Source organism: Mesoplodon bidens (genome assembly GCF_964165515.1).
Source record: "Mesoplodon bidens genome assembly, contig: HAP1_SCAFFOLD_129, whole genome shotgun sequence".
NCBI classification, from domain to species: Eukaryota; Metazoa; Chordata; class Mammalia; order Artiodactyla; family Ziphiidae; genus Mesoplodon; species Mesoplodon bidens.
In genome coordinates, this window is record NW_027671294.1 from 179774 (window position 1) to 199905 (window position 20132).

Consider the following 20132-nt stretch of genomic DNA (forward strand, 5'->3'; position numbering starts at 1 on the left):
ATTGGTTTTGCATTTTGTTGAAAGCTTTTCTGCATCTACTGAGATGATCATATGTTTTTTCTCCTTCAATTTGTTAAATGGTTTATCACATTGATTGATTTGTGTATACTGAAGAAACCTTGCATTGCTGGGATAAACACCACTTGATCATGGTGTATGATCCTTTTAATGTGCTGTTGGATTCTGTTTCCTAGTATTTTGTTGAGGATTTTTGCATCTGTGTTCATCAGTGATATTGGCCTGTAGTTTTCTTTCTTTGTGCCATCTTTGTCTGGTTTTGGTATCAGGGTGATGGTAGCCTCGTAGAATGAGTTTGGGAGTGTTCCTCCCTCTGCTATATTTTGGAAGAGCTTGAGAAGCATAGGTGTTAGCTCTTCTCTAAATGTTTGATAGAATTCGCCTGTGAAGCCATCTGGTCCTGGGTGTCAGTTTGTTGGAAGATTTTTAATCACAGTCTCAATTTCAGTGCTTATGATTGGTCTGTTAATATTTTCTATTTCCTCCTTGTTCAGTCTTGGAAGGTTCTGCTTTTCTAAGAATTTGTCCATTTCTTCCAGGGTGTCTATTTTATTGGCATCTAGGTGCTTGTAGTAATCTCTCATAATCCTTTGTATTACTGCAGTGTCCGTTGTCCCTTCTCCTTTTTCATTTCTAATTCTATTGATTTGATTCTTCTCCCTTTTTTTCCTGAAGAGTCTTGCTAATGGTTTATCAATTTTGTTTATCTTCTCAAACAGCCAGCTTATAGTTTTATTGACCTCTGCTATTGTTTCCTTCATTTCTTTTTCATTTATTTCTGGTCTGTTCTTTATGATTTCTTTCCTTCTGCTAACTTTGCTGGGTGGTGGTGGGGTTGTTCTTTCATTATTTGCTTTAGATGTGAGGTTAGGTTGTTTATTTGAGGTGTTTCTTATTTCTTGAGGCAGGATTTTATTGCTATAAACTTCCCTCTTAGAACTGCTTTTGCTGCATCCCATAGGTTTTGGGTCATCGTGTTTTCATTGTCATTTGTTTCTTGGTATTTTTTGATTCCCTTTTTGATTTCTTCAGTGATCTCTTGGTTATTTAATAGTGTACTGTGTAGCCTCCATGTGTTTGTAGTTTTTACAGTTATTTTCCTGTAATTTATATCTAGTCTCATAGTGCTGTGGTCAGAAAAGATAGTTGATATGATTTCAGTTTTCTTAAATTTACCAAGGCTTCATTTGTGACACAAGATATGATCTATCCTGCAGAATCTTCCATGAGCACTTGAGAAGAAAGTGTATTCTGTTGTTTTTGGATGGAATGTCCTATCAATATCAATCAAGTCCATCTTGTTTAATGTATTATTTAAAGCTTGTGTTCCCTTATTTATTTTCATTTTGGATTACCTGTCCATTGGTGAAAGTGGGGTGTTAAAGTCCTCTACTGTGATTGTGTTACTGTCCATTTCCCCTCTTATGGCTGTTAGCATTTGCTTTATGTATTGAGGTGCTCCTATGTTGGGTGCATAAATATTTACAATTGTTATATCTTCTTCTTGGACTGATCCCTTGATCATTATGTAGTGTCCTTCTTTGTCTCTTTTAATAGTCTTTATTTTAAAGTGTATTTTGTTTGATATGAGAATTGTTACTCCAGCTTTCTTTTGATTTTCATTTGCATGGAATATCTTTTTGCATCCCCTCACTTTCAGTCTGTATGTGTCCCTAGGACTGAAGTGGGTCTCTTCTAGACACCACATATATGGATCTTGTTTTTGTATCCATTCAGCAAGCCTGTGTCTTTTGGTTGGAGCATTTAATCCATTTTCATTTAAGGTAGTTATTGATATGTATGTTCCTATTACCATTTTCTTAATTGTCTTGGGTTTATTATTGTAGGTCTTTTCCTTCGCTTGTGTTTCCTGCCTAGAGAAGTTCCTTTAGCATTTGTTCTAAAGCTGGTTTGGTGGCGCTGAATTCTCTTAGCTTTTGCTTGTCTGTAAACGTTTTAATTTCTCCATTGAATCTGAATGAGATCCTTGCTGGGTCGAGTAATCTTAGTTGTAGGTTTTTCTCTTTCTTCACTTTAAATATGTCCTGGCACTCCCTTCTGGCTTGCAGTGTTTTCTGCTGAAAAATCAGCTGTTAACCCTAGGGGATTCTCTTGTATGTTATTTGTTGTTTTTCCCTTGCTTCTTTTAATATTTTTTCTTTGTATTTAATTTTTGATAGTTTGATTAAAATGTGTCTGGGTGTGTTTCTCTTTGGATTTAGCCTCTATGGGACTGTCTATGGTTACTGGACTTGATTGACTATTTCCTTTCCCATGTTAGGGAAGTTTTCAACTATAATCTCTTCCAATATTTTCTCAGTCCTGTCCCTTTCTTTTTCTCTTCTTCTTCTGGGACCCGTATAATTCGATTTTTGGTGCATTTATTGTTGTCCCAGAGGTCTCTGAGACTATCCTCAATTCTTTTCATTCTTTTTTCTTTATTCTACTCTGAGATAGTTATTTCCCCTATTTTATCTTCCAGGTCACTTATCCATTCTTGTGCCTTAGTTATTCTGCTATTGATTCCTTCTAGATAATTTTTTATTTCATTTCCTGTGTTGTTCATGATTGTTTGTTTGCTCTTTAGTTCTTCTAGGTCCTTGTTAAACATTTCTTGTATTTTCTCCGTTATTTCCAGATTTTTGGATCATCTTTTCTATCATTACTCCAAATTTTTTTCAGGTAGTCTGCCTATTTCCTCTTCATTTGTTTGGTCTGGTGGGTTTTTACCTTGCTCCTTCATCTGCTGTGTATTTCTCTGTCTTCTCTTTTGCTTAACTTACTGTGTTTGGGCTCTCCTTTTTGCAGGCTGCAGGTTCGTAGTTCCCGTTGTTTCTGGTTTCTGCCTCCAGGGGCTAAGGTTGGTTCAGTGGGTTTGGTAGTCTTCCTGGTGTAGGGGACTGGTGCCTATGTCTGGTGGATGAGGCTGCATCTTGTCTTTCTGGTGGGCAGGACGGCATCCAGTGGTGTGTTTTGGGGTGTCTGTGACCTTATTATGATTTTAGACCGTCTCTCTGCTAATGTGTGGGGTTGTGTTCCTGTCTTGCTTTTTATTTGGCATAGGGTGTCCCACACTGTAGCTTGCTGGTCATTGAGTGGAGCTGGGTCTTAGCGTTGAGATGGAGATCTCTGGGAGAGCTTTCGCCATTTGATATTACGTGGAGCCTGGAGGTCTCTGGTGGACCAATGTCCTCAACTGAGCTCTCCCACCTCAGAGGCACAGGCCTGACACCTGGCTGGAGCACGAAGACCCTGTCAACCACACGGCTCAGAAGAAAAGGGAGAAAGAAAGAAAGAAAGAAAGAAAGAAAGAAAGAAAGAATAAATAAAATAAAGTTATTATTAAAAATAAAAAAAATTAAAGAGTAATTTAAAAAGAAAGAAAGAAAGAAGAGAGCAACCGAAGCAAAAAACAAATCCACCAATGATAACAAGCACTAAAAACTATACTAAAAAAAAAAAAAAAGGACCGACAGAACCCTCGGACAAATGGTAAAAGCAAAGCTGTACAGCAAAATCACACAAAGTCCACTGCCTCAATTTTGGGATGATTCATTTTCTCTTCATGTATTCCAGAGATGCATGGTACATCAAGTTGATTGTGGAGATTTAATCCGCTGCTCCTTAAGCTGCTGGGTGAAATTTCCCTTTCTCTTCTTTGTTCACACAGTTCCTGGGGTTCAGCTTTGGATTTGGCCCAGCCTCTGCGTGTAGGTCACCTGAGGGCGTCTTTTTTTTGGCTTAGACAGGACGGGGTTAAAGTAGCAGCTGATTAGGGGATCTGGCTCCCTCAGGTCGGTGGGAGGGAGGGGTGTGGAATGTGGGGCGAGCCTGCGGCTGCAGAGGCAAGCATGAGGTTTCACCAGCCTGAGGCACCATGTATTCTCCGGGGGAAGTTGTCCCTGGATCACGGGACCCTGGCAGTGGCGGGCTGCACAGGCTTCCGGCAGGGGAGGTGTGGAGAGTGACCTGTGCTTGTACAGAGGCTTTACGGTGGCTGCAGCAGCAGCCTTAGCATCTCATGCCCATCTCTGGTGTCTGAGCTGATAGCCGCAGCTCGTGCCCATCTCTGAAGCTGGTTTAGGAAGTGCTCTGAATCCCCTCTCCTCGCACACCCTGAAACAATGGTCTCTTGCCAATTAGGCAGTTCCAGACTTTTTCCTGGACTCCCTCCAGGCTAGCTGTGGTGCTTAGCCCCCTTTAGGCTGTGTTCAAGCTGCCAACCCCAGTCCTCTCCCTGGAGTCTGACCTCCGAACCCTGAGCCTCAGCTCCCAGCCCCCACCCACCCCGGCAGTTGAGGAGAGAAGCCTCTCATGCTGGTGAGTGCTGGTTGTCAGGTCTCCTCTGTGCGGGAATCTCTCTGCTTTGCCCTCTGCACTCCTATTGCTGGGTTCTCCTCTGTGGCTCCGAAACTCCCCCCCACCCAGTCTCCACCAGTGACGGGGCTTCTAGTGTGTGGAAACCTTTCCTCCTTCACAGCTCCCTCCCACTGGTGCAGGTCCCGTCCCTATTCTTTTGTCTCTGGTTTTTCTTTTTTCTTTTGCCCTACCCAGGTAGTGGGGGAGTTTCTTGCCTTTTGGGAAGTCTGAGGTCTTCTGCCAGCATTCAGTAGGTGTTCTGTAGGAGCTGTTCGACATGTAGATATATTTCTGATGCATTTGTGGGGAGGAAGGTGATGTCCACGTCTTACTCCTCCGTCATCTTACCAACATCTCTCTCGCCGTTGGTAGTTTGATAGGGATTGCATTGAATCTGTAGATTGCTTTGGGTAGTATAGTCATTTTCACAACGTTGATTCTTCCAATTCAAGACAGGAATTCCATATGTTTTTATCATCTTTGATTTCTTTCATCAGTGTCTTATAGTTTTCTGCATACAGGTTTTTTTCCTCCTCAAGTAGGTTTATTCCTAGGTACTTTATCCTTTTTGTTTCAATGGTAAATGGGAGTGTTTCCTTAATTTCTCTTTCTGAGTTTTAATTGTTATTATAGGAATGCAAGAGATTTCTGTGCATTAATTTTGTATCCTGCTACTTTACCAAATTCATTGATTAGCTCTAGTAGTTTTCTGGTGGCATCTTTAGGATTTTCTATGTATAGTATCATGTCATCTGCAAACAGTGACAGTGTTACTTCTTCTTTTCCAGTTTGGATTCCTTTGATTTCTTTCTCTTCTCTGTTTGCCATGGCTTAAACTTCCAAAACTATGTTGAATAATAGTAGTGAATTGGGCACCCTTGTCTTGTTCCTGGTCTTAGAAGAAATGCTTTCAGTTTTTCACCATTGAGAAATCATTCTCAGTTGGCTGTGGGTTTATCATACATGGCTTTTATTATGTTGAGGTGGATTCCCTCTATGCCCACTTTCTGCAGAGTTTTTATCATAAATCGGTGTTGAATTTTGTCAAAAGCTTTCTCTGCATCTATTGAGATTATCACATGGTTTCTATCCTTCAATTTGTTAATATAGTGTATCACATTGATTGATTTGTGTATATTGAAGAATCCTTGCATTCCTGGGATAAACCCTCTTGATCATGGTGTATGTTCCTTTTAATGTTCTGTTGGATTCTGTTTGCTAGTATTTTGTTGAGGATTTTTGCATGTATATTCATCAGTGTTATTGGCCTGTAATTTTCTTTTTTTGTGACATCTTTGTCTGGTGTTGGTATCAGGGTGATGGTGTCCTTGTAGAAAGATTTCGGGAGCGTTCCTCCCTCTGCTACATTTTGGAAGAGTTTGCGAAGGACAGGCACTAGCTCTTCTCTAAATGTTTGATAGAATTCTGCTGTGAAACCATCTGGCCCTGGGCTTTTGTTTGTTGGAAGATTTTTAACCACAGTTTCAATTTCAGTGTTTGTGATTGGTCTGTTCATATTTTCTGTTTCTTCCTGGTTTAGTCTTGGAAGGTTGTACTTTTCTAAGAATTTGTCCATTTGTTCCAGGTTGTCCATTTTATTGGCATGTAGTTGCTTGTAGTAGTCTCAAATGATCCTTTGTATTTCTGCAGTGTCTTTTCCTTTTTCGCTTCTAATTCTGTTGATGTGAGTCTTCTTCCTTTTTTTCTTGATGAGTCTGGCTAATGGTTTATCAATTTTGCTTATCTTCTCAAAGAACCAGCTTTTAGTTTTATTGATTTTTGCTATTGTTTCCTTCATTTCTTTTTCATTTATTTCTGATCTGATTTTTATGATTTCTTTCCTTCTGCGAACATTGGGTTTTTTTTTTTCTTATTCTTTCTCTAATTGCTTTAGGTGTAAGGTTAGGTTGTTTATTTGAGATGTTTCTTGTTTCTTAAGGTAGGATGGTATTGCTATAGACTTCCCTCTTTGAACTGCTTTTGCTGCATCCCATAGTTTTTGGGTCATCATGTTTTCATTGTCATTTGTTTCTAGGTATTTTTTGCTTTCCTCTTTGATTTCTTCAGTGATCTGTTAGTTGTTCAGTAGCATACTGTTTAGCCTCCATGTGTTTGTAATTTTTGCCTTTTTTTCCCCCTGTAATTGATATCTAGTCTCATAGCATTATGGTTAGAAAAGATGCTTGATATCATTTCAATTGTCTTAAATTTACTGAGGCTTGATTTGACCCAAGATGTGATCTGTCCTGGAGAATGTTCCATGTGCACTTGAGAAGAAATTGTATTTTGTTGTTTTTCAATGGAATGTCCTATAAATATCAATTAAGTCCATTTGGTCTATTGTGTCATTTAAAGTTTGTGTTTCCTTATTTATTTTCTGTTTAGATGATCGGTCCATTGGTATAAGTGGGGTGTTAAATTCCTCTACTATTATTGAAATTCTTTTGTCTGAGTCCTTGGTCTTGATGATATTGCCCATGTATTTGGAAGTGCTTCAAAACCAGCTCCCCTTTGCATAGTTTCTGCTTAGGAAAAGTCAGGTGGGTGGGGTCCTCCCAGCCTTGACTGCAGTGCTGTGCTCCTGGTTCGCTGGCTCAGGCAGTAGCCAGCCCCCCTGTCACACTCTCTGCTGAGTTTTTCCTAACCAAAGCAGTCTGAGGTCTGGGTTTCCATTTCTTTAGTAAAAACTTCCCACGATTGATGATGATTCCCACAAGATGTCTTTGACAGCATCTGGATAGAGTTGGGGGGAGGGGTACTTTTTCTTTTCTTTTTTTCCCAGGATAAAATGGACAAGTTCCATGCTGGGCACAGGATCTGGTTCAAAGTTTGTACCATATGTCCACAGTAGGGGCCATCTCAGTTTCCATTTCTGTTTTCTCCTCTGTCTCTGAAAAATAGTGATTAGTAAGATCCATTTGTCATCCATTTTCCTTGGTAATTGGCCGTGTGTGTGTGTTTGTGTGTTTGTGTGTGTGTGTGTCTGCTTTTACCCATCCTCCTATTCCCTCTTCAGCCAGGCAGGAGGCTGGGACGGTACCAGATGGCATTCTGGGCGCCTCTGATCTGCAGGCAATGTGTTCTATCCCTTTTAAAGGTCCTCCTGCTTTATCCGCCTGTTATTTAAATAACTCCTTTTCCCTCCACTTTCTGTTTCTGCTGCTACAACTCCACATCCCATGGCCAATTCTCGAGAGGATCTAGGGTTAAATTCTAGGGCTACCTACTTCTTTTTTTCTGGAAACTGTCTTATTTATAGATGGTTTCATCTTGTATATAGAAAGTCTCAATGAATCCACTAAAAAACTATCAGAACTAATAAACAGGTTCTGCAATGTGACCGTGGTAAAAGATCAATATTCAAAAATCAATTGTATTTCTGTAAACTAGCAATGAATGGGAAAGATCGCTGAGCCCAGTGCTCCAGGTTCTGCTGGGTGGCTGGCATAATTGCCAGATGTTGGGGTCAGACAGAGTTGAGGTGAAGTTCCAGCTCTGCTGCTTTCTAATGTTACTTCAGGTGGGTTAATTTACCTTGAATAGTCCCTTCATCTATAAAATGGGAATTGTTATGGGAAATAAGTTAGCTTATGTTACTTCTCCATAGCAAGTTGCCAAGAAATCCTGTTATCTCCAAATTCAAGACATATCCATGTTCTTCTTGAGAAGATCCCTCTAGTTGCACCCTGAAGAACAGTTTGAAGGGACCTAGAGTGAATATGGATGCATCAGTTTTGGGGCTATAGCAGTAGTTAGGTGACTGCTGATATTTAGGTGATTTCTATTCATTTAGATTTTCTTTAATTTTTTAAAAACAGAGTTTTCTAGCTTTCAGTGTAAAAGGCTTGAGTTTCTTTTATTAAATTTATTACGAGGAATTTTATTCTTTTGCTGCCATTGTAAGTGAGATTGCCATTTTAAATCTCATTTTTGAGCTATTCATTGCTAGTTTACAGGAATATAATTGATCTTTGAATATTGATTGCAGAACTTATTATTTCTGATAGTTCTTTAGTGGATTCATTTACTTTCTATATACAAGACCCAACCGTCTATAAATAAGATGGTTTTACTCCCTCTTTTCCAATCTGCATGCCTTTCTTTCCTCCCTTCTTTCTTTCCTTCCTTCCTTCCTTCCTTCCTTCCTTCCTTCTTTCCTTCCTTCCTTCCTTTGTTCCCTCCTTCCTAAATGCCCTGGTTAGAACCTCCAGTACAATATTGAACAGAGGTGGTGAAAATGGACATCCTTATTTTGTTCCTGTTCATAGAAGGAAAGCATTCAATCATCTTTCTCCATTAAGTTTCATGTTAACTATTGGTTTTAAGTAGATCCCTTTATTAGGTGGAGGAAGTTATCTTCTATCCCTAGTTTGTTGAGTATTTTTATCATGAAAGCGTAATGGATTTTATCAAACGCTTTTCCTGTGTCTATTAAAATGATAATATGGTTTTATTCTTTATTTTATTATTACGGTGGGTTATTACATTGGTTGATTTTCAGATGTTCAACCAACCCTGCATTCCTGGGAGAAATCCCACTTGACCATTGTCTATAACATTTTTTACTCATTGCTGTATTTGGTTTGCTCCACAAAGCTCTCTGCTGCTTTCTACTCTGGTCTGTGTCTGGTTTCTACTCTTGCTTCCTTAGAGTCCTTTTCTCTTTTGAAAAATAGAGCAGTCAGAGAAATCTTCTTAAAACATGTTAGATCATTGCTGAAAATCCTGTAGTGAATCCCTCACTTGGAGTGAAAGGAAGGCCTTTAGAGTGCTTACCAGGCTCTACATGAATAGTTCCCTGTTACTGCTCACCCCAGCTCCTGCTCCTCTCCTCTCATCTGTTTTGGCTCCAGCAGCCCTGGCCAACTTGCTCTTCCTTGAACAGGTCAGGCCTATTGTCATTTTAGAGGGTCTGAACATGCTTCCTTCTGATATTCATATAGCAACTTTCTTCCCTCCTTCATGCCTTTGCTCAGAATTTCCCTTCTCCATGAAGCCTACTGTAGCCAAACTTGCAAGCCAGCCCTGTGCATCTTATCTCTTTACCTTGTTCTTACTTTTCTTTTTTTCCCCCTCATAGCACTGACCACATTTTAGAATGCTCATTTAATGTATTCCTCAAAAATACTGATTACCTATTAACTATTTCTTTCACCCTAACCCTTTTGAGTGCAAGAACCTTTGGTTTATCAGTTTATCCCAGCACATAGTAAGTGCTCAGTAAATATTTGTCGAATGAATAGACAGTGTATATAAAGCTCCTAGGGCCTGATATTTGGAAAAGGTTCAACAAATATTCGATGGTGTTCTGTTTTCAAATACTATTAAATGGTGGGGGTAGAATAAGGCAAAGCAAAATGTTTTCTCTTTTCTGGAGTTTGCAGGCTGAAAGAGGAGACAGACATTCATAAAATAATCATGAAATGAGTGAAGAATTACAAACTAAATTGAGCAATTAAAAAGGGTGGGTTGCAAAGGATGAACACACCAATTAGAGGGCCTGGACCTAGGCTAGGGGTCACAGAAGTCTTTCCTACGGAAGTGACACCTGAGTTAGGATGTGAAGGAGGAGGGGAAGGTCTAGAGCATTTTAGGCTGTGTCATTAGCAAGGACAAAGGACAAGTTATGGGAACATGTTCCAAAGCTTGGAAAAAGGCCAGAGGGGCAGAACCACAGAGAGTAAGAGGGTGGTATGAAACTAGGCTGGAGCAGGTGACAGGAGCCAGACTTTGTAGGGTCTCCTAGACCAATGTTTTAGGATTTGGATTTTTATCCAAGAGTGAAAGGTGGCATGGGAGTGGCAATGTGAGGTTTCCTTAATCAGATGTTCTTGGGAAGATCACTCTAGTTGCAGCTGAAAGAACAGTTTGAAGGGGTCCTAGAGTTGATATGAACAGATTCATTCTGGAGTTTCACAGTAGTTAGGTGAGAGACATTTGGGTGATTTTAATTTATTCCATTAACTTATGCTCAACTATATTTTCTTTTTCCTTTTAATGTTTGAATTTTATTTTATTTTTTTATATAGCAGGTTCTTATTAGTCATCAATTTTATACACATCAGTGTATACATGTCAATCCCAATCTCCCAATTCATCCCACCCCCACCCCCACCCCCCTACCGCTTTCCCCACTTAGTGTCCATTCGTTTGTTCTCTACGTCTGTGTCTCAATTTCTGCCCTGCAAACCGGTTCATCTGTACCATTTTTCTAGGTTCCACATATATGCGTTAATATACGATATTTGTTTTCCTGACTTACTTCACTGAGTATGGCAGCCTCTAGATCCATCCACGTCTCAATAATGACCCAATTTCGTTCCTTTTTATGGCTGAACATTATTCCATTGTATATATGTACCACATCTTCTTTATCCATTTGTCTGTTGATGGGCATTTAGGTTGCTTCCGTGACCTGGCTATTGTAAATAGTGCTGCAATGAACATTGGAGTGCATGTGTATTTTGGAATTATGGTTTTCTCTTGGTATATGCCCAGTAGTGGGATTGCTGGATCATATGGTAATTCTATTTTTACTTTTTTAAGGAACCTCCATACTGTTCTCCATAGTGGCTGTATCAATTTAAATTCCCACCAACAGTGCAAGAGGGTTCCCTTTTCTCCATACCCTCTCCAGCATTTGTTGTTTGTAGATTTCCTTATGATGCCCATTCTAACTGTTGTGAGGTGATACCTCATTGTAGTTTTTTTTTTTTTTTTTTTTTTTTTTTTTTTTTGCGGTATGCGGGCCTCTCACTGTTGTGGCCTCTCCCGTTGCGGAGCATAGGCTCCGGATGCGCAGGCCCAGCGGCCATGGCTCACGGGCCCAGCCGCTCCGCGGCATATGGGATCCTCCCGGACCGGGGCACAAACCCGTATCCCCTGCATCGGCAGGCGGACTCTCAACCACTGCGCCACCAGGGAGGCCCCTCATTGTAGTTTTGATTTGCATTTCTCTAATAATTAGTGATGTTGAGCAGCTTTTCATGTGCTTCTTGCCCATCTGTATGTCTTCTTTGGAGAAATGTCTATTTAGGTCTTCTGTCCATTTTTGGATTGGGTTATTTGTTTTTTTAATATTGAGCTGCATGAGCTGTTTATATATTTTGGAGATTAATCCTTTGTCTATTGATTCCTTTGCAAATATTTTCTTCCATTCTGAGGGTTGTCTTTTCATCTTGCTTATGTTTTCCTTTGCTGTGCAAAAGCTTTTAAGTTTCATTAGGTCCCATTTGTTTATTTTTGTTTTTATTTCCATTACTCTAGGAGGTGGATCAGAAAAGATCTTGCTGTGATTTATGTCAAAGAGTGTTCTTCCTGTGTTTTCCTCTGAGAGCTTTATAGTGTCCGGTCTTACATTTAGGTCCCTAATCCATTTTGAATTTATTTTTGTGTATGGTGTTAGGGAGTGTTCTAACTTCATTCTTTTACATGTAGCTGTCCAGTTTTCCCAGCACCACTTATTGAAGAGACTGTCTTTTCTCCATTGTATATCCTTGCCTCCTTTGTCATTGATTAGTTGACCATAGGTGCGTGGGTTTACCTCTGGGCTTTCTATCTTGTTCCATTGATCTATGTTTCTGTTTTTCTGCCAGTACCATATTGTCTTGTTTACTGTAGCTTTGTAGTACAGTCTGAAGTCAGGGAGTCTGATTCCTCCAGCTGCGTTTTTTTCCCTCAAGACTGCTTTGGCTATTTGGGGTCTTTTGTGTCTCCATACAAATTTTAAGATCTTTTGTTCTAGTTCTCTAAAAATTGCCATTGGTAATTTGATAGGGATTGCATTGAATCTGTAGATTGCTTTCGGTAGTATAGTCATTTTCACAATATTGATTCTTCCAATCCAAGAACATGGTATATCTCTCCATCTGTTGGCATCATCTTTAATTTCTTTCATCATTGTCTAATAGTTTTCTGCATACAGGTCTTTTGTCTCCTAGTAGGTTTATTCCTAGGTCTTTTATTCTTTTTGTTGCAATGGTAAGTGGGAGTTTTCCCTTAATTTCTCTTTCAGATTTTTCATCATTAGTGTATAGGAAAACAGGAGATTTCTGTGCATTAATTTTGTATCATGCAACTTTACCAAATTCATTGATTAGCTCTAGTAGTTTTCTGGTGGCATCTTTAGGATTCTCTATGTATAGTTTCAGGTCATCTGCAAACGGTGACAGTTTTACTTCTTCTTTTCCAATTTGTATTCTTTTTATTTGTTTTTCTTCTACGATTGCCGTGGCTAGGACTTCCAAAACTACGTTGAATAATAGTGGTGAGAGTGGACATCCTTGTCTTGTTCCTGATCTTACAAGAAATGCTTTCAGTTTTTCACCATTGAGAATGATGTTTGCTGTGGGTTTGTCATATATGGTCTTTATTATGTTGAGGTAGGTTCCCTCCATGCCCACTTTCTGGAGAGTTTTTATCATAAATGGGTGTTGGATTTTGTCAAAAGCTTTTTCTGCATCTATTGAGATGATCGTATGGTTTTTATTCTTCAGTTTGTTAATCTGGTATATCACGTTGATTGATTTGCATATATTGAAGACTCCTTGCATCTCTGGGATAAATCCCACTTGATCATGGTGTGTGATCCCTTTAATGTGTTGTTGGATTCTGTTTGCTGGTATTTTGTTGAGGATTTTTGCATGTATATTCATCAGTGATATTGGTCTGTAATTTTGTTTTTTTGTAGTATCTTTGTCTGGTTTTGGTATCAGGGTGATGGTGGCCTCATATAATAAGTTTGGGAGCGTTCCTTCCTCTGCAATTTTGTGGCAGAGTTTGGGAAGGATGGGTGTTAGCTCTTCTCTAAATATTTGATAGAATTCACCTGTGAAGCCATCTGGTCCTGGACTTTTGTTGGAAGAGTTTTAATCACAGCTTCAATTTCATTACTTGTGATTGGTCTGTTCATATTTTCTGTTTTTTCCTGGTTCAGTCTTGAAAGGTTTTACCTTTCTAAGAATTTGTCCATTTCTTCCAGGTTGTCCATTTTATTGGCATAGATTTGCTTATAGTAGTCTCTTAGGATGCTTTGTATTTCTGCGGTGTCTGTTGTAACTTCTCCTTTTTCATTTCTAATTTTGTTGAATTGAGTCCTCTCCCTCTGTTTCTTGATGAGTCTGGCTAATTGTTTATCAACTCTCTTTTATCTTCTCAAAGAACCAGCTTTTAGTTTTACTGATGTTTGCTGTTGTTTTCTTTGTTTCTATTTCATTTATTTCTGCTCAGATCTTTATGATTTCTTTCCTTCTGATAACTTTGGGTTTTGTTTGTTCTTCTTTCCCTAGTTCCTTTTGGGGTAAGGTTAGATTGCTTATTTGAGACTTTTCTTGTTTCTTGAGGTAGGCTTGTATAGCTATAAACTTCCCTCTTAGAACCACTTTTGATGTATCCCATAGGTTTTGGATCGTCGTGTTTTCATTGTCATTTGTCTCTACGTATTGTTTGTTTTCCTCTGATTTCTTCAGTGATCTCTTGGTTATTTAGTAACGTATTGTTTAGCTTCCATGTGTTTGTGTTTTTTACATTTTTCTCCCTGTAATTCATTTCTAATCTCACAGTGCTGTGGTCAGAAAAGATGCTTGATATGATTTCAATTTTCTTAAGTTTACTGAGGCTTGATTCGTGCTCCAAGATGTGATCTATCCTGGAGAATGTTCCATGTGCACTTGAGAAGAAAGTGTAGTCTGCTGTTTTTGGATGGAATGTCCTATAAATATCAATTAAATCTATCTGGCTATTGTGTCATTTAAAGCTTTTGTTTCCTTATTAATTTTCTGTTTGGATGATCTGTGCATTGGTGTAAGTGAGGTCTTAAAGTCCCCCACTATTATTGTGTTACTGTCAATTTCCTCTTTTATAGCTGTTAGCAGTTTCCTATGTATTGAGGTGTTCCTATGTTGGGTACATATATGTTTATAATTGTTATATCTTCTTCTTGGATTGATCCCTTGATCATTACGTAGTGTCCTTCCTTGTCTCTTGTAACATTCTTTATTTTAAAGTCTCTTTTACCTGATATGAGTATTGCTTTCTTTTGATTTCCATTTTCATGGACTATCTTTTCCATCCCCTTACTTTCAGTCTATATGTGTCCCTAGGTCTGAAATGGGTCTCTTCTAGACACCACATATATGGGTCTTGTTTTTGTATCCATTCAGCAAGCCTGTGTCTTTTGGTTGGAGCATTTAATCCATTCACGTTTCAGGTAATTATAGATATGTATGTTCCTATGACCATTTTCTTAATTGTTTTGGGTTTGTTTTTGTAAGTCCTTCTCTTGTGTTTCCCACTTTGAAAAGTTCCTTTAGCATTTGTTGTAGAGCTGGTTTGGTGGTGCTGACTTCTCTTAGCTTTTGCTTGTCTGTAACGCTTTTGATTTCTTCATCGAATCTGAATGTGACCCTTGCTGGGTAGAGTAATCTTGGTTGTAGTGTCTTCCCTTTCATCACTTTAAGTATATCATGCCACTCCCTTCTGGCTTGTGGAGTTTCTGCTGAGAAATCAGCTGTTAATCTTATGGGAGTTCTTTGTATGTTATTTGTTGTTTTTCCCTTGCTGCTTTCAATAATTTGTCTTTGTCTTTAATTTTGCCAATTTGATTACTATGTGTCTCAGCGTGTTTCTCCTTGGGTTTATCCTGTATGGGACTGTCTGTGCTGCCTGGACTTGGGTGGCTCTTTCCTTTCCAATGTTAGGGAAGTTTTCAACTCTAATCTCTTCAAATACTTTCTTGCGTCCTTTTTCTCTCTCTTCTCCTTCTGGGACCCCCTATAATGTGAATGTTGTTACGTTAACAGCCAGAGGTCTCTTAGGCTGTCTTCATTTCTTTTCATTCTTTTTTCTTTATTCTGTTTCACAGCATTGAATTCCACCATTCTGTCTTCCAGGTCACTTATCCGTTCTTCCACCTCAATTATTCTGCTATTGATTCCTTCTACTGTAGTTTTCATTTCATTTATTGTATTGTTCATCTCTGTTTGTTTGTTCTTTAATTCGTCCAGATCTTTGTTAAACATTTCTTGTATCTTCTCAGTCTTTGCGTCCATTCTTTTTCCAAGGTCCTGGATCATCTTCACTATCGTGATTCTGAATTCTTTTTCTGGAAGGTTGCGTATCTCCACTTCATTTAGTTGTTTTTCTGGGGTTTTATCTTGTTCCTTCATCTGATACGTAGCCCTCTGCCTTTTCTTCTTGTCTGTCTTTCAGTGAATGTGGTTTTTGTTCCACAGACTGCCGGATTGTAGTTCTTCTTGCTTCTCTCCCATCTTTGGCTAATGTGACACTTACCATGTATTTTCTGCTGTATCATGTCACTGTTTGGATTCATGTTTATTTATTATGTTATCATACTATTAGCTACCTTCTAGAGGGTTGAGATCTGGGAGTCCCCTTGAATCCTCCTCGCAACATCAATGAGTAACTGAGCCAGATTGATACTGTCCTCTAAACCAGTTATTCTCAAAGGTTAATATGCATATGAATTATCTGCTAGAATAAATGTACTGATTCAGCAGGCCAGAGATGGGGCTTGAGAGTCTGCATTTCTATTTGGCTCTCAGGAAATATGAAGGTGCAGGTGGGAGACCCATGCTTTGAGTAGCAAGACTCTAAACTTCTCTTTAACCCCTCTCTCTTCCTTCTTCCTCTTTGTCACTCTTTTGGCTGGGGACCCTGTTACCTCAGATCCTCCTAACTGACCTGCCTGAAGCCTGTTCTTCCCCACCACCAGTGTATCCCTTATAAAACTATTATCTACCAGAGCCCTACCTCCACGGTGAACTCGCCCAAACAAAGGTGCCATGCAAATCGTAAATGCAGAGTTGCCCTAAGACCTGACCTGTGACCTAAGGACCTGGCTAGGTATTTTGCTTGGGACATCCCCATTCTTCCTTTTCCTGCTTCTGTGGTTTCCTTCTTCTCTGCTAACCTCCTCTGATGAACTCAATATGGCTACTCTGCTTTTCCCCAAAGTACTGATATTCATTTTCTCCCAACCCAAGCCAGGAGCTCTGCACTGTGGCTCACAGATTTTCCACACTGGCTTGGGCTGCCAGCAACACCTTCAACGTGCCCTTTCTTAAATCCACTGTTGCCCCGCTGTTTGGCCAAAACTGCCCGCCTTAGCCAGGCATGATGGTAACCACTTGCATGGATTGTCTCCCAGCAAGAGACAACTTTGTCTCCTTGGACATTTATTTCCAAGTGTTAGACAAGAAGGGGTCCCCTTCTCGGGGCCTTGGAAGAGGTCCTCCTTCCTGCAACAGCACTATGTCGTGTTACAAAAGAGCGTAGCTGAGGAAGCTGAAAGTTGATTAGAGGAAGTCATGGTTGGGAAGGAGAAATGATGTAGTCTATCGGTGAAAACTAGCCTTGCCTTCTTTATGACTGCCCTGCAGTTGTTTGGTCTCACAGAGCTGGGGGTCATCCCAGACATGGGTTTGCATCAGTGAGTTTCAGGCCACTGCTTTGCAGGATTCCCTCGTGGGTTATGGGAAGCAGTAAGGTTTCAAGTGCCTACTTTCTGTTTTAGTTTATTTTTATTCATTCCTTTGTTATTATTATTATTATTTTTACTGTCAGCTCTATTGCTCAATAGTAAATAATGTATTGCAAAGAGAATTGTCCGTTATCAACTGGGCAGAGACCAGGGCAAAGAAAGTACCGAGAGAGATTCTGGAGAACAGTGGATGTGAAGGAAGCAAAGATGGGAAGTGAGATTCCTGGGTTTGGGGCCCCAGTTCTGCTCACATGTCTATATAATCTTGGAAGGGTGATCTAGCCTCTTTGGCCTGTTCCCCCAGTTCTCAGAAGGGTGCTGGGGACATATCACTGTTTAACAGGCCTTAAGCATAAGTTAGTAGGGCTGTGCGGAATACTTCTCTTCTTTAATTTAAAAAAGGACACATTCTCCCTCCCACAGTGTTCTCAGTGCCATGAAGTTTTCCTCTGCCCTGTAAGTGGGTCTTTGTGTGACCTTCCCAGGCTCAGGGAGTAGACTGAAGGGTCACTAAGACCTGAGCCAAATGCATTTTCATTCTGTATGCCTCCCCTCACTGCAAAGGCTGTCAAATTCTTTCATGGAAGAAAACAATGAATTTGGAAGGAAAATGCAATGTAACCATTTTTTACCCTAAGGAACCAGCTTTGCTTTCCAATGTGTGAATGTTTTCTAGTGTGTTCCCAGGGCCGTGAGTGTTTCAAGAAGTTTGCAGTGCACTGCTGTACTCACTCAACCTTCAAGTCTCACCCCCTCCCAACCCATTCTCCAGAGTCCCCAGGGTTTCCAGGTATAAATCAAGGGACTGCAAGAGCTCTGGCTGGAAGGAGCACAGCGTGAGGAAGTTGGTGGAAGGTGGGAGGCAAGAGTGGGAGGGGAAGAGACTTTCAGCAGAGAAAGGGACTCTTGAGACCCATTTGCAAGACAGACACTTCACTCAGCGTGATTTCTACATTTGTGCCCCTTTAATGGTCAGCAGTAGAATCAATGGAGTGCCTGCTACCTGGTTAATATTGGGGCAGTTAGGTGGCAGCAATGAGCCGGCCAGCTATGGGATCCATGGGCTGACAAAAAGACCATTGAACATTGACTTTTCCACTTTTCTTTCTCTTTCCCCAGGGCAGCCACTGAAGTTCTGGCAGCATTGCTGAAATCCAGTAAGTGCCTCTTTTGAAACGTGGTTATTTCTTTCCCCTCTGAGTTCAGTGAAAGATGCTCTTCTGTCTCCATGGCTCATTTTCAACCTGGACAGCAGTAGAACCATTCCTGGATCTTTGGGGTGAGATGGAGGATATTACGGCAGTTCTAACTCGGGGCTGCAAAGAGAGAGTTAATCTCTGTCTCTGTGGAGGTGCCATTCATAATGCTGCCAAGACAACTGACTCTAACTGGAGTATGTTGTCTACTGCAGACCCGAGGAACTCTCCAGCTCCTTCTAATTGGACCAGCAGCTTTTAAGGACTGTTGGAATAAACTGCAGGTTCCAGTGGGATTGTCCTATGGAAGAAAGGCTTATGACAGTGGGTGGGAAGGATGATTCTTGCCTTTGATTCACAACTCAGCTAGTGACTATATTCTTGGGCAGATGGGGTGTTGGAATCGCTTGGAGAGTGTAGATGCTGATAACCAATTTATATTAAAAAATTGGCTCTTTCCTCAGTTACTTGAGTGATTGCAAAAGAATAGCTCTGGGAGTCTGAATAATTTGAGAATTGTTTTTGTTTGTTTACCTTGTAGCTCTGGTCTAATTACATTGGGAGTCAATTTCATGTGTGCAATATAGTAGAAGGCACCATGCACTTGGGAGTGAAGAAGTTTCAGCTTAATGTTTTTATTTTTTTCCCCTCCTTACCTCTTCATCTATTTTAATTTGGCATCTTGGAAACCAGCTGCTTCAAATGTGATATTTGTTTCTCTATAGGGAGCCCGAGGCATGTGGGTAATAGGTGAACTTTAATAAAACTTACAAATAAATAAATGAAAATCAAAACACCTTCTCCCCCAACCATGTATCTCTGTCAACTCTAAGTGCAGAGAAAGAGTCACATCACATAGTGCTTCCCTTTGTAGACTGAAAAAATAATTGAAGCTTGAATTCATTCGGTTTGTTGGAACTTGATACAGTACACAAGTCTATCCACAGCTGCCTGACCTGCAGGGAGAGTGAAGGTGGTTAGAGCAGGTTGGGGAATGAAGAGTGAGGGGTTAGGAAGCCCTCGAGATAGGAGGTGGGGAGAAAGTGTTACCTGCGGGTTATGGGGAGAGAACGCTTCATTCTCCATACTGAACTTGACTCAGGTTTGGCATCTGGGTTTTCATTATTTACCTGCTCACTCTGTCTGCTCACCTGATTATAACACCAGGTGTTCGAGGAAGCAAGATGAGGAAGTTCTTGGATTGCAGGAAGTAAAGATGCTGATAACGGCTGGGTAAGCCAGCCGGCGAGTGCTGTGCCTTAGGAAGTAGCTTTCTCCTGGATCCTCCCTGCCCAGCTTTGGCAGTAGAGGCCTGATGTTTCATGGGGACAGAGCCCTGCTAGTGTTATCAAATGCAGGGGGTGGGGGTCCCACTGCTTGCTGCTTACAAAATCAATTACATACTCGCAAATGTTGGTAGAAAGGAAAGATGCCTTTAATCAGAATGCCTGCAATATGGGGAGATGGTAGACTCAGCCTCCCCCCAAAACCACTTCTGAAGATTCGTCCATGATACTTTTAAAGGGAAGGAGGGAAGTAATCTCAGTTAGTCATTGAGATAGGGGGTCAGAATCATCACCATCCCTCACTGTGTGCAGGCTTGTAGACTTCTGGTGATCTTCCTCTAAGATGTTACCTTGTTCATGCAGTTTGGTCACACAGTCCGTTCGGGAGATTACTGACGGGGAAGCTAGGGAAGAGATCTGGTCATCTGTTAATTACTTATTCTTCATTTCTACTTCTTTGATCTGTGGAAAGAACCGATGAGTTAGGCAAGGTATTGTGTGATTAAAAGATTTGAAAGGTGTACTTGGGCCAGAGATTGTAGAGAATTGGGGTGTCTGATTTAAAATTAGTGAAATGGTGTAAACGAACTTATTTACAAAAGTGATATAGAGTCACAGATGTAGAAGACAAGCTTATGGTTACCAGCAGCAAAAGGGTTGGGGAGGGATAAATTGGGAGATTGGGACTGACATATACAAACTACTATATATAAAATAGATAACTAATAAGGACATACTGTATAGCACAGGGAACTCAGTAATCTGTAATGACCT

The 20132-nt window shown here is 40.3% G+C and overlaps 1 protein-coding gene across 1 annotated transcript in view; it reads left to right on the forward strand.

Moving 5' to 3' along the window:
- The window catches only part of LOC308611596 (cytosolic carboxypeptidase 4-like), a gene marked incomplete at both ends in the record, with an annotated part of 109984 nt that overhangs the window by 24080 nt on the left and 65772 nt on the right, over positions 1-20132 (forward strand). Inside the window, one exon of the mRNA XM_081260318.1 lies at positions 17996-18033. Coding sequence (XP_081116444.1) covers positions 17996-18033 — 38 coding nt within the window. The remainder of the gene's footprint in view (positions 1-17995; positions 18034-20132) is intronic.